At 35.6% G+C, this 18,953-nt stretch overlaps 1 protein-coding gene and 1 long non-coding RNA gene across 2 annotated transcripts in view; one reads left to right on the top strand and one right to left on the bottom strand.

Moving 5' to 3' along the window:
• Positions 1-18,953, bottom strand: part of LOC309495675 — a 295,015-nt gene that overhangs the window by 208,731 nt on the left and 67,331 nt on the right. The gene's annotated exons all lie outside the window — the stretch shown is intronic.
• Positions 11,733-18,953, top strand: part of vps8 (VPS8 subunit of CORVET complex) — a 132,292-nt gene continuing 125,071 nt past the window's right edge. Inside the window, exons 1-6 of the mRNA XM_082165363.1 lie at positions 11,733-11,914; positions 12,226-12,294; positions 13,217-13,345; positions 13,473-13,571; positions 14,812-14,844; positions 14,926-14,980. Coding sequence (XP_082021489.1) covers positions 11,843-11,914; positions 12,226-12,294; positions 13,217-13,345; positions 13,473-13,571; positions 14,812-14,844; positions 14,926-14,980 — 457 coding nt within the window. The 5' untranslated portion in view covers positions 11,733-11,842. The remainder of the gene's footprint in view (positions 11,915-12,225; positions 12,295-13,216; positions 13,346-13,472; positions 13,572-14,811; positions 14,845-14,925; positions 14,981-18,953) is intronic.

An 18,953-nucleotide genomic window follows, 5' to 3' on the forward strand; every position in this document is an offset into this window, starting at 1 on the left:
GGCAACCTATCACGGTACCACACTTGAATTCACTGAGCTCCTGAGAGCGACCCATTCTTTCACAAATGTTTGTATAAGAAGTCTGCATGCCTAGATGCTTGATGTTATACAACTCTGGCCATGGAAGTGATTGGAACACTTGAATTCAATGATTTGGAGGGGTGTCCCAATACTTTTGGCAATATCCACCTTATTCCTGTACGCCCCATGAAGCTTTGCGTGAATTATGGGTGTAACTTCCGTTTAGCTGTAAACAATCAGTGAAAAGGCTTGCTCTATGAATGCAATACGTTAAAAAGTGTCACAATGAGATGACATTAATCTACTCACCCTTCAACCATCAAACATTAAAAGGAAATTTAAAAGTGTAAAAGCATCAACAAGGTATTTCAACAGACCGTGATACTATTTCAAAGTGATTTCCGTCATTTTGACAGAATATAAATTGCATTTACCTGTGAAAACAAACCTGGAAAGAGACGTGAGGATTTGAGGAGAATAACAAGAGATTCTTCGTGCATTCCAGTGAATTATTAATGGAATATATTGTAAATTAAATTCGGGAGACCACAATGTGCAGTATATGTTGTCCTTTTTCATACTTTTACAGCGGATTGCAAAGGGAAAAAATAAAATAATCACGAGGAAAAGAAAGCAGCGACTGAAAAGAGCTCTTGCCATATATATTCTTGTTATAACGTGTCACGTTAAAATACCAATTATAACGTTATTCTCATGATGTCTGAAAATTAATCATAAAGGAAAATTGACAGCTCATCCAGTCAAACTGACGGATCAGCTTTATTTGTAGGGCAACCTTATGATTTGAAATGTGCCTTTTTGAATAGAAGTTCCCCAAACCTGAAGTGCCACCCATAATTCAAAACGGCAGTAAGGTCGTCAGGAATAAGGTGGATAGTGTATAGTCCTTTGTCATTGCAGCTTGGGAGAGTATCCCAGCTAAAGTGGTACCCAGCTGTGTGCACTGATGTGCAGACCGGTTTCTTTGACAAGCTGAGCTTTGACAAGCATTCAGCTGGAAAAGGTATTTTAAAGGAGGATTATCTCAGATCTAACCGAGGAGCTGCTCTACTCACATACATGTCTACAAAACATGTACACACCAGCATATGTACAAACAAATACACTCATTCTCAAGAGTACAAAAGCGGTCAGATCTCTGTATTAAATGGTTTGTGCTTTATGGAACAGTTGGTTGATGATGTTTTTTCCCCCCTCTAAAGTCTTATAGGAAAAGGCTTAAGTCCAGTCATGTGACTGACAGATTCTTATATTTCTATAGAAATGGTGGTCTCTTTCAGCGTAACGAAACCCACTTCTCTAAGAAGTGACAAATTAATCTGGATGTCTCGCAGTATCTTTATAGAATCAGAAATCAGAGCAGAGGCACGCTCAGTATCATGGTGTACTATTAATTCAAACGACTGGTTTTATTTTTAGACTGTTTTGCTTAAATAACAAAATGCATGATGGAAAAAAATGACCATGTTTACAAGCAAATCAAGTCCATATTTAGTTTTTTCATGTTTTATGGGGACTTAGACATAATGATTTTTATACTGTACAAACAGTATATTCTATCCCCTAACCCTACCCATCACAAAAAACAAACTTTCTGCAGTTTTACATTTTCAAAAAACATCACTTATGATTTATAAGCTGTTTTACTCATGGGGACCAAAAAATGTCCCCACAAGGCCAAGGATTGCAGATTTTGCCATCTTTGTGGACACACACACACACACACACACACACACACACACACACACACACACACACACACACACACACACACACACACACACACACACACACACACACACACACACACACACACACCATATATGATGTTAAGCCATAGTGTAGTTTATACAGTATGGTAAAATTAGTCTTCAACTTAACATATACTTGTAGTTTAAATCATTTGAATGATGATACAATATAGTTTTATTATTAATTTTAAATTTGATTATTTTTACATTTTTCATTTAATTTACAAAAATAGTTACTTTTTCTGTAAGTGTGAAAACAGTATGGATTAAAATAACTAAAATAATGCAATTAAAAGAATTGACATCTTTAATCTTTTGACATAAGAGTTCTTTGTATTGTTAAAACATCCTGCAAGTTTCATAGATTAAAACGTCGTCCTCATTATAAACAAAGCATTTATTTAATCAAGCTCCAAAAATGTCTCGTTTTGATATTACGGGATCTAAAACATCACACGGTCAAATACATTGCAAATGATCCTTGATGAAGAATTTCTTTTTTTTACTCTCCCATTTTCTTCTAAATAACACATTGATCTTGGCATACCTACAACATTGTATTGTTTTACATTACGTGACCAGGTATAGAAAGTACACATACATTTTTTTTTTTATAGATATTATTTTAAGTTATCTTAAGGCTTTGGAAGTTTGCTGAGGCCCTCTAGTGGACCCAGGACCCTTGGTTGAGAACCACTGCAGTAGACATACACTGATCCGCCACAACATTAAAACCACCTGCCTAATATCGCATATATCCACGGCCCCTCATGCTGCCAAAACAGCTCTGATATATCAAGACATGGACTCCACAAGACCTCTGAAGGTGTCCTGTGTTATCTGGCACCAAGACAGAAGTAGCAGATCCATTAAGTCCTGCAAGTTGGGAGGTGGAGCCTCCATGGATCGCACACACACACAACGATGAAAATAAACTGACAATAATAACAAAACAATAACAACAGTAATAAAAATAAAGTCAGCTAACAGCGAAAAAATGATCTGATAACAGTAACCACTTAATTTTTGTTCATGCTATAGTGCATGCTGGGAACTCACACCTAGACATTTTATCAGTATTGTTCAATTTGAAATTCTTTGTTCATACAATAGTTGAGACAACATTTGGGGGCATTTTGTTGGTCTAACATGGGTTTTATGTAATTTCAAGTAATTCAAATTTCTTATTTGTGACTCAAAACGTCCTCTAAACTGGAAAATATGTAAAAAAAAGAAAAAAATTCAGTGTGCTGTTCTCTTTGAGAAAGACTGGAGATGCTCGCTTATGCCATTTATTATGCTGCATTTAATTCTGCGCAGTAATTCAATCAACTATGTGAATTCTCATTCACGTCCTTGACGTATACAAGAGTGACATTATTGAAAAATGAAGGCCAGAATGTTTCTTTTCATTTTCTCTTTAATGGTTTGTATGGCTGTCTGAGAAATCCAGTCTCCTTCTTGCTCCTAAAATGTATTTAAGTTCAACTTTTCACAATTTTCTGTATATAACACCACACAGAATTTCCTTTATACACAGATGTTCAGTTGCAGTGAATTTATGTTCAGTTACAGTGCATTTATTTTCTATATAAGGTATTTACATGACTCTAAATGATTATGACAGCTATATAATTCAGATTTTTTATTTTTTTTTATACAGAAACGCGATCATTTGGCTTAACTGAGTTATGACAGTCGGGTTAGCATGTTTACATGCTTTACGGAATATGAATTCCAATTAATTTTAGTATAAATTTTGTTCATTTAAACACAACAATGTAGTCAGTAATACACAATAATCATCATGATTATGGTGTGATGACTGCATTTTACAAAATAAAAAATAAATAACAAAATAACAAAAGGAATGCTTCAGAAAAATACAATTATTTGGACCCTGATGTGGATATATACTGATGTCTGACATCTTGCTGATGAAGCCTGACTGTACCATTACATTAACATTTTTTTTTTATTATTTTTTTTTATTTATTTTTTTTAGGATCCTAAAACATGTTCTTTTATAATCCCATCTATTAAGCATTGCATCATATAAAGAAGTATATTGCACAAACATCAATATCCTATGAACTTGTGAAGAACCTTCAACCAGTTTTTTGAGAAAGCATGTCTCCCTTTTGAAGGAACAGTTGGTTTGCCTGCTTCAGTCCCTGGTTGAAATTATAATGCATTTGCTCTTTCTTTCTGTCTATCTTTCCCTCTGTTGCTTTCTCACTGACTCACACTCACTTATGAACACACACACACACACACACACACACACACACACACACACACACACACACACACACACACACACACACACACACACACACACACACACACACACACACACACACACACACACACACACACACACACACACACACACACACACACACACACACACACACACACACACACACACACACACACACACACACACACACACACACACACACACACACACACACACACACACACACACACACACACACACACACACACACACGCCTTCTGTTCCTCTAGGGACATAGGAAGGCCAATTAGTGCTGCAAGTATCTCAGGTCCTGTGTTAAAACTGGCCCTGCTCAATTAACTATCTACCAGAGAATTCTCCGTGATTTTTCCAGCTCTCTTTGTTCAGCCAGATGAAATGATATCTGATTCCCTCGGGTGTTTCTTCGTTCTACATAACATTTAGTGAGTTATTCTGTCTTGATGAGTTTCGATTAGAAATGTATGTTTCCGCCCCCTCTCCTAAATGCCATTTTGTGTTGCAGTGAATTGAGATGATGTTGACACATGCCATGCTATAAGACATGTGAAATGTGAAATATGAAGTCATATGAAAAGATTTAACAAGAGGACAAAAATTTATTTTTTAATATTTATGTATATTTCCTTTTTTGGAGAATGTTCCAAGTCCAACAAGGATCTTGGTGTGCTTCAGTGTGTAAGCAAGGAAATCTTTTGTAATCTAGTAACATGATAGTGTTACAAATTTGCTTATTTTTTCTTTGTTTTTAATTTTTTGCAAGTTTTCCTTTATGCACAGTCTTTCTCCCACAGTCCCATCTACTCGCCTCCTTTTTTATCAGTCCATCCTCTGATCAGTGTTTCTACCTCACTGATCTCTCTACTCTCTTTAATGCTGTTCTCACTTTAAGATCTCAGGCTCATTTTGGGCTTTTCAGATTACACCTTGCATGACCAGTCATCCCCTTATTATACGGCAGCCGAGCTAAAGAGCGACTTTCTTTCACCACGATGAACAGAAGTTTTTGCAAAGAGAACCTGTTCTGTCATCTACAAGTTTTGGCGAATTCTGTGAAGACTCTGAACTGAATCATGAATAATAGATTGACTCAGCTGGCTTTATAGACAGCCAGTGAGAATAACCTTGGAAGTGAATTGTGAATCATGGCCAGAATAGTTGTGTCACCATGGAGACATTCCCAATTTCCGATGTACCATTGACAGATTCACCTTCTCTTACTCTTGCAATGCTGGCTACATCTCAAGCCTGATCATCTCTATTGAGTGTCTAATGTGGAAAAAATCACCTTGAGTTTACTCAGGTGCATGTGGTGCACAGTCATATTTACCAGTGCTTTCAACGGATGTTGGACTGAAACACTTTTCTTTGTCTCTTTAATTATATGCAGCTGGATTTCTGAAGAGGTTGATGGTGTTCTTAATAAACCCTAACCATAACCCTGCCTCCTCATAATTACAATTATGTTAAAATGAGAGCTTTTCAAATGAAATAATTGCCTTGTGGTTGATGTGGGTGGCTTCAAAAATCATGCATTTGAAAGTAAACTCACACTGCATACATTCTCTAGTTAGTACATATTTGAAGACAATTCATCTAATTCATGCTGTAAATATTATGAAGATTGCTGAGAGTAAGAGGATAAGAGAAAGAGAGAAATATTAAATTTGTCTATTACCAAAATCGCCTTGTAGGCATAATGTCATAATTATGAATCAATATCTGAACTAGTATACTAGTAACTTGGCCATGTACATGTTAATTCTAGCATTGGACTAATAAATCCTTAATTTTTCTGAAAGAGGAATTCTATAATAGGCTATAGGCCTATACTTGATGTGCTATTTATATTCTATGTACACGTTTAAAATACAGTATAATAGGCCTATATATATATATATATATATATATATATATATATAAGCCTAAAGGCAATATGAGCAATATCACACTCGTAGCAGTGCAATATGGCTGTATATCAGCAAGGCTGTGACTGTGAGGTAAACACAGCGTGCTGATACAGCCACTGCTACGACCCCCCTGACTGTAGTTGTAATTCTTTAAAATCTATTTAAAAATGATCGCACTGCTATGAGTGTGATATTGCGTTTATACAACAATTCGACAATTCGAGTAAATGGACATGGAGTGTCTTAAAAAACCCTCTTATTAAATGGACAGTTCCGGTCCTTGATTCTGGACTGACCCGAAGTGACCGCATTACATTAGTATTACTGCGCAACTGCCGTTACCGTTAGTGATTCTTTGTTGCTGCATGTGTTGCTTGGCAACCACTTTGGAACTACATTGCTTGGCGGAGGAATACATGTGTTATAACTTTCTATTTTTTGTTGCTGGTGTTTTTTTTATGAATAAAATAAATATTAAAATGAATATTTAATTATATAAGCCAATTGAAGCCGTGTTTTACAGTGAATTTAGAACAGCTAATGGGGTTTTAGGCAGAGCGTTAAGGTTTTATTTTTAGGCCGCTGTCAGTAGCCTAAAAGAGGCCTAGAAATAGGGTTTCGTTCCACCAAGTGGGGCACTAATTTTTCTTTTGCTCAATATGTTCAACGTTAATAAAAGGTATCCAAGAAAAAAGTTCTCCACGCATTTTCCTGCAGTTAATGAGAAAAGTGTATTTATTGGCGCACTATATTGATTGCGTATTGAGACGTCTAAAACGGTTGAGCTCGATTTTCAACCAATCAGCATCGAGAATGTAAGTAGGTCACAGCCGAAATCAAGCCAATATCACTACGCACATGTAAACAGAGGAGGACGTAAGCAGCGCATCTTCATCTGATAGCGGCGATCAAGCTCGATTAACACCCGTAAAGTGTATTCTTCATGTCGGAAAAGATGGTGGGAAAGGTCCGCAGCCCTTTACTGAAGTCCGATGGGAAAAAATCAAGCAATGTGCGTAGGAATGGCTCAAAACGTCGGACACTACGGAGCTAACGTTAGCTATTGCTAATAAACATGTTGCCCTCCTGGACAAACTGGTCTCTGATGTCCCAACAACTACGGGTTTCACCCGGCCTGATATCGGCGTTTTATAAAAAAAAAAAAATGTGTATGTGCGTGATGGGTAGGTTAAGGGGTCGGGTTAGTGTGTGTGTGTGTGTGTGTGTGTGTGTGTGTGTGTGTGTGTGTGTGTGTGTGTGTGTCTGTGTGTGTGTGTGAGAGAGAGAGAGAGATGGGTAGGTTTAGGGGTCGGGTTAGTGTGTGTGTGTGTCTGTGTGTGTGTGTGTGAGAGAGAGAGATGGGTAGGTTTAGGGGTCGGGTTAGTGTGTGTGTGTGTGTGTGTGTGTGTGAGAGAGAGAGAGATGGATAGGTTTAGGGGTCAGGTTAGTGTGTGAGTGTGTGTGAGGAGAGAGAGATAGGCCGCTGTCAGTAGCCTAAAAGAGGCCTAGAAATAGGGTTTCGTTCCACATATTTAAAATCAGAAATATATATGAGATTCCTTAGGAAAAAGTTCTCCACACACAATCTTGCAGTTTTTGAGAAAAATTATGCTAAAGGTGCCCATTTTGAAAAAAAGGGAAAACATAGGGAATTTTGCACTTTCAAACCTGTTATCATATAAACCAAAAAATGCCGAATTACCACTTGAAGTACAAAATAAAATGTTGAAATTTTAAACCAGTTTGAAATGTGTGATATACCTGAAGTTGCTATCTAGGGACAGTAAACATGATAAGATTATCAAGAAAACTTCTACTGTAACATTAACATCCCAATTACTTCTCATTATGTTGTTCCAATTCAAAGGTAATATTTGAGGTAAAATCTGAATAACAAATAGAATTAAGCCAAAATATAATAACAGAACTCCCAACTCTCACGCATTCACCGTGAGACTCACGCAATTGACACTTTTCACACGCTCTCACACCACACATCCATTCTCAGGAAAGCCATTTATTGACCATAATATAGGCACGTAAGATGGCTAGAAAAAGAGCTATAGAGAGTATTTTGCTAAATATGTGTACTATATTACATATTTATTATATTTGTACTTATATCATTAAATAAAGTTGTTATTATAATAAAAAACACATTATATTTAATTTGAGTTATTTTTAACCTTAAATAATACTACCAGCTGATAGGGCTGTCTGTGTGTAGCCTATTGTTCTTGAGAAAAATTAACGCCTTTCTTGTGTACCTAATATTTATCCAAATGAGTCCACATTAAATCAAATCACAAGAATTGAATTGAAATCGTGAAATTTCTTTAAGAAATTTGTAAAAAAAAACTAAAAAAACTTAGCTTACCAGAAATTGTACCATATAAACATTGTAACATGTTGTCAAAATTCAGTTTAGTTACTAAAATGTTTTGACAATCACAATACACTTATTGTGATGCAAGTTTTTTTTTGCAAATCGGACTTCAGTAAAGGGCTGCGGACCTTTCCCACCATCTTTTCCGACATGAAGAATACACTTTACGGGTGTTAATCGAGCTTGATCGCCGCTATCAGATGAAGATGCGCTGCTTACGTCCTCCTCTGTTTACATGTGCGTAGTGATATTGGCTTGATTTCGGCTGTGACCTACTTACATTCTCGATGCTGATTGGTTGAAAATCGAGCTCAACCGTTTTAGACGTCTCAATACGCAGTCAATATAGTGCGCCAATAAATTACAATTTCTCATTAACTGCAGGATAATGCGTGGAGAACTTTTTGCTTGGATACCTTTTATTAACGTTGAACATATTGAGCAAAAGAAAAAATAGTGCCCCACTTGGTGGAACGAAACTGAACGATACAGCTCACGTACAGCGGCCTATTTGTGCAGAACTACTTCCTTCCGCCATGGACTCAAATCTCAACTCAAGTTAACAGTTTGACAGTTGAGCCCAAGCCTCCGTTACTAATTCTAAAACGTTACTTTAGAACTAGTAACGAAGGAACGTTGAGTGAGTCGCTTCATTGAAGCTTGTTGTATTAGAGTTACTAGAAACGAATCGAGTGTATTACCTGCATCTGATATAGCATTCATTCTTCAGGTCGATATCCATAATACTATATACAAAAAATCAGTTTGAATGTCCGCTGAGGAAAGCGATAGATCGTTATTGTCCTTCCCATGACAGTGCTAAAACAACTTCCTTCCTTGTCCTGAGCTGACTCACTCATTAAGACGGTATTTGCCGCCATCTAATGGCGTAATAATGTAACTTTCACTGAAGTCCACATCACGATCACTAACGGACCATTTCTCTATTATATAAATAATTGTCAGTTGAAAACATTTGTGCTAAATATTTTTGTGGAAACCATTATATATATATATATATATATATATATATATATATATATATATATATATATATATATATATATATTCAGGAATAGATTAATTGAAAGCTGAAAAGAACAACATTTATTTAAAATAGTAATCTTTAACAGTGTAAAATGTCATTTTCCTTGCTGAAGAAAAGTATTATTTTCTATAAAATAAAATAAAAACATATAGTCTACTGACCTATATCGTCTCGGCCAGTCCTTCGGGAATTTGCAGCTGGCTTTTATGTAGATAGTGTTCAAGTTTAAACATGAGATATAATTAATTTGGGGTATCAATCGGGCAATCTTTGGTCTTCTTATCAATCACTTAAATCATGTACTAGAGTGATGCTTGTACGTTTGACTGAATTGTTTGCTTGTTTATTTCCTATTGTCTTGTTGTTAATTTAAATGTTGTTGTTGTTCAATAAATATTATTTTATATAAATAATATATATGCCATGTTTGGTATAGAGTCTATACCAAACATGGCATATAAATAATAATAAATGGTTCATGTGACACTGAAGACTGGAGTAATGCTGAAAATACAGCTTTGCCAAAACAGGAATAAATTACTTTTTGAAATATATTAAATTTATATTTTAACTTGATCCAATAAATGCAGCATTAATGAGCTTAAAAAAATAATCGTACAAACCCCACATTTTTGAAAAGTAGTACATGGATTTAAAGTCAAATTTTGGTTTTACTTGTGTTCACACTTGCAGTTCATTTGAATAAATAAACCAATGATCCAATAAACCAATACTGCAATACAGTATTCAATTGCATAAACAGAAATGTGGTCTTATAGTGTTCTTGGACCAGTCTGTATGGTCTTTTCGTTTTGAAAAGTAGTCTATTTTGAGATGCTGGTTCTAAATATGTCCATGAGGGTGACCCTGAACCAGAGCCAGAAACACCACCCCGTCTTTGTATTCCTCTCCAGATCTTCCTTCAGCCAAACAGAGAGCGGTGTACGATCATCCATCTGTGACTAGCAGTCAAATACTTCTCCTGGAACCATGAGAACTGAAATATCTCTAAATGAGAGAAAGTGGTATCTCACTAACTCTATACTCCAGACAACAAATGCACACTGCTGATTGTTTAGCATTAATCATACACAGTAACTGGCTGCACTTTTGGAATTGTATTGTCACACCTCTTCTGCATATCAGAAAGAACTGAATGGAACAGTAACAATGTGAGGTCTGTCATTAAACCAGTGTCCTTTTTTTCAGAGCAATGAAATGACGAGGTTGACATTTGCCTGCTGTCTCTGGTGTATCTCTGCCAGCAGATGAAAAGAGGAAAAGGTCTCTCATTAACAAAGGATGGGTTAGTGTACCATATCTATCTCATGCATTATACACTATGGTATAATTACCCTACAGTTTCATAAGCAGTTTTTCAATAGAACTGCCACTCCAATTCAGACTGATGTGACAGTAAATCTAATCTGAATTTATCAATAATAACCATTATTTAAATGGAGTGCACTGTGTGAAAAAGAAGTGTGAAAGCATTACCATGGCCTGTTGTGAGGAATAGTTGTTGGGCTATAATGGAATTATATGGAGTTATGTGTAAACGGGAATGGGATCTGATTCCATGAGTCCTAATTATACACTATAGGCCATATGCATTTTTTTAATTGTCACAAAAGACAATAAAAACTATTACACAGTGTCACACGTTTCCAAATTGGGCAAAACATTTTTAAGAAATTATGTGTAAAGTAATATCAACAAATTGAATAATTTCAGAAATGCTTAGGCCTATTATAATCATAAACGCATGGGGGCAGCAAACATCTGCAATGAGACCAATATATTATCCAGTGGAGAAGCTAACATTGTAATAATTAATACGAACTATTTGTTTTAAAGCAGTCTGTGTGGTTTATAGTGAGTCTAGCCATGATATGTAGGCTAATTGTAAATAAATAACTTCTTACTAAGTCAAAAATATTAATTAATTTAAATTGTCATTATTATTAGTATTATTGATATTTGGCAGGGTCCGAACATAATGCAACTTCTAATGTCCATGTTGTTTTGTTTCACTATAAAAAACATTTGACCATTTTACTATTTTTGTTTACAGTCTATGTGTAAAACTGAAGTGAAATTGGGGCTGAACAAAGAAGTGAAAAGAAAAGTAAAAATAAATAAATAATTAAACTAAACGCAAAACAAAACATAAAAATGCATACAAAATAATAATATAACAATAATTATAGACACTGATATTGTACGATTTAAATTAAAAGGAACATTGTATTGTAAGTGACAAATATTTCTAAACAGGAAGTGGAATGGTTACGTATGCCGTTAAGTCCCACCTCTTCCGACACTTTCAAGGATGTAGACTGTTGGTGCAGAGCATTATGACTACAACTGATAAACATATCATATAAATGATATTACACCCGACAGCTGATCAAAGACTGTACAATGGCTGAATCTCCAGACAGTCGCAGTCTTGTTTCTGCGTCGTCACAGCTCAATTTAATGGAAATAGAGGCGGTAAGACTGAGCTGCTTCAGTGTTTGTCTGTCTTTATGGTTTTGTTTTATTTTGTTAATTATTTTAACAAGCTTCGCGTTGTCCTGCGTTTAATGTGTTTTTGTTTTTCTTAGTCAGTTAGTTCGTGATTTGTGTCATATGATTTTGTAAATGTTAATGTTGTTTTCAAATGTTATGTTGCTATCATGTACAGTAGCCTATGTGTGGGAAGAAGCCTAAAGTATTCACAGTCATTGCAGGCATCTTGCTACTTTGATACATGTATGTATTACTATTAAGTATATTAATATTAAGCATTATTTACCTCTTAGATTGATGATAAAGAGTTTGACATCCCTCAAGTGGACACTCCTCCGACCCTGGAGAGCATTCTGAATGAGGTCAGTATGTCAGGTTATCTTTTACCTTTATAGTCACCCTACAGCAGCACCCTTTTAGATATGAGGACACCTACTCACTCTTTAACATGAGTATTTTACACACTTCAGATTTAATGCAAATGTGAATTATGGGCCGGGGTGATCAAAATGTTATCCACTCATATCCACTAATATTGTCCATTAAAAATATAATTAAAATGGTTCATAAAGAAGTTGATATGTAGACACAATTAATATACTTCCGTTGGAAAGTTTGGGGCTGGTAAGATATTTCTAATGGTTTTGAAGGAATTCTCTAAAGCTCACCCCTGCTGCATTTATTTGATTAATAATACAATAAACAGTAATGTTGTGAAATATTATTACAATTTTAAATAACTGCTTGTTTTCTATTTTAATATATTTTAAAATGTAAGGTATTCCTTGGATGTTGCATTTTCATCAGCCATTAACTCCAGTCTTCAGTGTCACATTAGCCTACAGAAATCATTCTAATATGCTGATTTGATGCGAGACATCTTATTACTATAAATGTTGAAAACGGTCTGTTGTGCTGCTTAATATTATTGTGGAAAGTGATACTTTAACAAACAACATTTATTTGAAATCTAAATATTTTGTAACATTGTAAATGTCTATATTGTTTTATTCGATCAATTTAAAGCATCTCTCCTGTCCCCAAACTTTTTAATAATAATATATTAAACTAACTGCTAGAATAAGCCTTTAGGCCATGATCATCAACTATATCCATCCAAACTTTTCACTGGTAAAGTATGTATGCTTTTTTTCTCATTATATCTGTATTTCACAAACCAAAACCATTTGGTTTAATAGTAAGATTTATAGTCTTTGTTTTGTATTAGTGTTTTTGTTTTAACATGCTTAATATTTCAATTTTCAAAACTTTTTCTTTTTTTAGCCTGAAGATGAGGACGAGCCATTTATTCTAGAGGATACGTGTCTTTTGAACACAGAGAACATTGATGCCCACTCCTGTGAGACCTCTTCTCTGGCCAGCTCTGACAGTGGAGATCGCACACACTTAAAAAGGAACGGACACTTTCTTTACCTGGCTACACATTGACAGCACACGCTCTATATTGATGTTGTGATGCATGTTTGTGATTGAATATAGTATTTTTCCTTTTAGTAATTAGTCTGTGTTTGTTCATTTCAGGAGGAGGAAAGCAGTGGAAACTAACACTACAGTACATGGATCTGTTCTTAGACGCAGTGTGCTGAAAGGCATCTCAGCCCAGATAGTATCTGCTGCGGTAAGAGTAATAATACTTCATCCACTGCTTATACACTGATGAGCAAAACATTATGACCAGTCACAGGTGAAGCGAATACCATTTATCATCTCCTAACAAAGCCACATATTAGGGTCTGGGTAGTTTAGATGGTAAAGAAACAATCAGTTCTCCTAATCAACGTGTTGGATGCAGGAGAAATGGGAAGGAATAAAGATCTGAGCAACTTTGACAAGGGCCAAAATGTTATGGCTGGGCGACTGGGTCAGACAATCTTTGAAACGAGAAAGGCTTGTGGGTTGTTCCTGGTCAACAGTGCGCCGTTTACCTATGGAAGTGATGTTCCACCATTATGCACTGCATTTGGAAGATGACAAGCCGTTGGTGGGAATGTGATGCTTTGGGCAATGTTCTACTGGGAAACACTGGGCCCAGCCATTTATGTGGACATGCATTTGATATGCCACCTACCTAAACATTGTGGCAGACCAGATACAATCCTTCATGACAATAGAAGTGGCCTCTTTTAGCAGGATAATGCACCCTGCCACACTGCACACATTGTTCAGGAATAGTTTGAGGAACATGATGAAGAGTTCAAGGTGTTGCCCTGGCCTCCACATCTGTGGGATGTGCTGGACCAACAAGTCTGATCCACGGTGGCTCCACCTCGCAACCTACAGGACTCGAAGGATCTGCTGCTAAGGTCTTGATGCCAGATACCACAGGACACCTTCAGAGGTCTTGTAGAGTCCATGCCTCAGCAGATCGGCGCAGTTTTGGCAGCGCACAGAGGAACAACAGCATTTTAGGCAGGTGGTCATGATGATTTGGCTCATTGGTGTATGCTATGCAATACTATACTATACTATACTATACTATACTATACTAAATATGCTGTGCGTAAATACAGTACGTTGTATGTATGATAACAATATATATTTAATAAATGAATACAAATATATATATATATTATATAGGTATGTGTGTGTGTGTGTGTGTGTGTTTATATATATTAGTATATATTATTATAATAATAATAATAATAATAATAATAATTATTATTATTTTATTCCATTGCATTTCTTAGTTCAAAGTCAGGCATTGTCAATTCAGTTCTGAATAGTGCACAATCCTTTTTTAAAATATAATTTAGAGCTGTAAACCAGAGGCTCTTTCAAAAGAAATTTCCTCTATGTCTGTGAAATTGTTTCTCTCTTAACTCTAATTCTGTGCTTTTACTCTTTCCAACTCTCTTTAGGATAAAGTTGATGCTGGCTTGCCAACTGCAATAGTGAGTATTTGACTTACTTGTGTTTTCAAAAAATGTTTTCCATTTTTTTTCTTCATGTCTGAAATGCTTTTGTGTTTGCAGACTGTTTCAAATGTGATTGCTGTCGGGACATCACATGGTCTGGCCTTAGTATTTGGTAAGCACATCATTCATTTCTGTCCTGTTGTGTTAAAGTTGATAAAGGACACTACAGTGGAATTTATTTAAAGTCCCCCTGTAGTCAAAAATTGTATCCCTTAAAGCTCATCTTTGATCACCAAAATTACATATTTAAATGTTTTTTTTCTGTGAAAAAAATCCTTCATGCCTTAAAATAGCTTGAATGCAACTTAATTAAGTATACACGAACTATGAATATGCAAATGAGCCCCGCTTCCACTCTCTCACGCCAGCTCACAGATTCACTCGGCCAACTTACTGAGGTAAATGCTGCAGAATGCTCTTTACAATGTTAGACACATAACGGTAAATAATATGATTAGCCTTTTGCTTGACTACGCTATCAAACAGCTAATAATGTGTTGCTCATGTTACACAAACTATGTTCCCATTCGCCATCTTAGACTGCCTTCTAACAATCATCAGAAACGCTTTGAACAACTCAGAACGTCAGTGGAGAAAGGCATATAGTTCATTATAACATCGTAATATACATCATACACCTGCTATATTGCTAATTCTACCTGATTTTCTATATCAACAAAAAAATAACCTGGCATCTCTCGAGACTCCCCTGCTAGTTCGCTGTTAATGAAATGCTAAAGCCCGCCGGCATGTTGACGTGTTTGGTCACAAGGTAGTTTGTGACGTAAGAAACACTGTCGATTTCAAACAGTCTTTTTTTCACTGCAGTTTTAAGGAGAAAATACTTGGCAATGGTGTTGACTTATGAATTTGCACATGGTTTGTCTTAAAGCATATAAAAAACACCACATAGACATACAGACAACATTAAAAACTTGATTTTCACCACAGGGGGACTTTAAGGTTTTTTGCAAAGATGTTATATTTTTAATCATCTATTAATCTTTTGCACTTTATCACAGTGCTTTATCACTGATTCTTAACATCAAAATGCAGTTTTAGAACTCTTTAAATGTACTACTATAAAAGTATGTGTTTTGAGTGTTTTAAACTACTATCTCACTGCCTTGGCTTGTCTGGGGTGGATTTTTCAGGAAAAGGTAATGTATTAATATAGTAGTTTTTTTTTTTATATCACAATTACAATTTTTTCCATTCCATCATGTTTAGCATTGCAATACAGTAATGCCCGTTGCTTGTCACACCGGATGCTTGAGCAGAAGCAGCACAAAAAGCTGCATGTGTCTGTTGTGCTTTCATACTGGCGTTTCTTGTGCACCACTGAGCCGCAGATTATTGTGTAATCATCTGATCATCGTCAGCCTGTCACTCTTTTTTAAGATCACCACCATACTCTTGTGTGATGCGATTATGTCCCCCCTCCACACACACACACACACACACACACACACACACACACACACACACACACACACACACACACACACACACACCATATATGATGTTAAGCCATATACTGTAGCATTCTGTGTAGTGTAGTTTATACAGTATGGTAAAATTAGTCATCAACTTAACCCCTTAACTGTCACCCCCCTTTTTGAGAATGTACATTAAAATGCACTATTCAAGCTTAAATGGTTGTAATTCAAGAATGCTTTGGAGTATAGACCTAAGTTTGGTCTTGTTTTAAAGGGAAAAAATAGCAGATTATTGCTGAAGCACTTCAAAAAATTAAAGTATGAAAAAGTTATGGAAGTTTAAATTTACATTAAATCAAATATAATTTTTTTAATATTTTTCTTTTATATAAAATATATATTTTACAAAATATGTTTTACAAAAAAATGACTATAAAATCAAAGCCATATATCTAACCAAGTTGTGTTCCAAATTTGAAGTTGATATCACAAAAATTGAAGTTCCCATGAGATTTTGTTTAGGCGTATTACCAAAAATAGCCACCGGGTGTCATTGAATTCCATTGAATTCTGTATGCATTCGAACATAACAAATTAATAAATTTCTGTCCAAATATCACTTCTGTCACAAAATATGGAACCTTGAGACTCAGACCTTTCTGACAATGTGTTTTGTCAAGATTAGAAAATATTTTTATCATAAATTATGAAACATAATGATGCCCAAAAGGGGAGGAGCCTGATAAAATAATTTAGAGTACCGTTTCTATGGTAACACAATGTCCAATTTCAAAACAGTTTTCACAGGATGAATTCTGAGATCGTAAGCTTTCAAATGATACCTAATTTATGATAACTACTAAAATATGTAATGTAATAAAAAGGCGATAAAAAAATATAATATAATATTTTAGAGGAAAATATATATATTATACTTTTTAGAAGATAATATTATTTTATATTTTTTTATTGACAAATACTAGATTAAATGTTTTATTATGAACTTTGAGCATGAAAACCAAAGTTTCAATTATTAAAAGTGTGTTCGTTGACTTTTTGTGACAAACGCCAGAACTCCTGTTATGATGTAGATTTTTTGAGGTGCACTCTTGTCATAAATTCATCTATTACTGTTCCTGCATAAATTGTAACAAAAAACAGTGCTGAAATATCTATTAAGGAGTCTTAGACCATTCCAACGATATATAGTTTGTCATGATTAAATTAGGATTTAATTGTAATATAGTGACGTAAACTTAGGCGTCCCGTATACGGGACGGTGACAGTTATACTTCTGGTTTAAATCATTTAAATGATGATACAATATAGTTTTATTATTAATTAAAATTTGTATTATTTTTACATTTTTCATTTAATTTACAAAAATAGTTACTGTTTCTGTAAGTGTGAAAACAGTATGGATTAAAATAACTAAAATAATGCAATTAAAAGAACTACATTTCAGGAGTCCATAAGTTTTAAAGGGGTCAATCAAATTTGCCTTTATCTTTGGACATAAGAGTTCTTTGTATTGTTAAAACATCCTGCAAGTTTCATAGATTAAAACGTCGTCCTCATTATAAACAAAGCATTTATTTAATCAAGCTCCAAAATGTCTCGTTTTGATATTACGGGATCTAAAACATCACACGGGCAAATACATTGCAAATGATCCTTGATTTTTACTCTCCCATTTTCTACAAAATAACACATTTTAGATCTTGACATACCTACAACATTTTATTGTTTTACATTACGTGACCAGGTATAGAAATCACACATAAAATAAGGCTAGTTAAAATCACACTTTTCAAAGACAAAAATGTTATTTTAAAGTGTTTTTTTATTTTTTATTTTTTTATATTATTTTAAGTTATCTTAAGGCCTGGGAAGTTTGCTGAGGCCCTCTAGTGGACCCAGGACCCTTGGTTGAGAACCACTGCAGTAGACATACACTGATCCGCCACAACATTAAAACCACCTGCCTAATATCACATATATCCACGGCCCCTCATGCTGCCAAAACAGCTCTGATATATCAAGACATGGACTCCACAAGACCTCTGAAGGTGTCCTGTGGTATCTGGCACCAAGACAGAAGTAGCAGATCCATTAAGTCCTGCAAGTTGGGAGGTGGAGCCTCCATGGATCGGATTGCTCCATGGTCCAGTTCTGACTCTCATGTGCTCATTGTAGGCACTTTGATGGTCGACAGGGGTCATCATGGACACTGACCAGTCAGCGGCTACGCAGCTTCAGTTTTGACACATTTCTATGATGGGCAGCATTAAGTCTTTCAGCAATTTGAGCTACAGTAGCTCTCCTGTGTGATTGGACCGGACGGGCTTGCCTTCGTTTCCCATATGCATCAATGAGCCTTGGGCACAATGACCCTGACGCTGGTTTACCAGTTGTCCTTCCTTGCACCACTTTTGGTTGGTACTAACCACTGCATACCAGGAACACCCCAAAAGACAAGCCGTTTTGGTGATGCTCTGACCCAGTCGTCAAGTCATCACTATTTGGTCCTTCAAAATCAGTCACTCAGATCTTTTCACTTGCCCATTTTTCCTCCTTCCAACACATGCAATTCAAGAAGTGATTGCCTAATATATCCCAAACCTTGACAGGTGCCATTGTAACTAT

The sequence above is a fragment of the Leuciscus leuciscus genome (genome assembly GCF_965113295.1).
Source record: "Leuciscus leuciscus genome assembly, chromosome: 3".
Taxonomy (NCBI): Eukaryota; Metazoa; Chordata; class Actinopteri; order Cypriniformes; family Leuciscidae; genus Leuciscus; species Leuciscus leuciscus.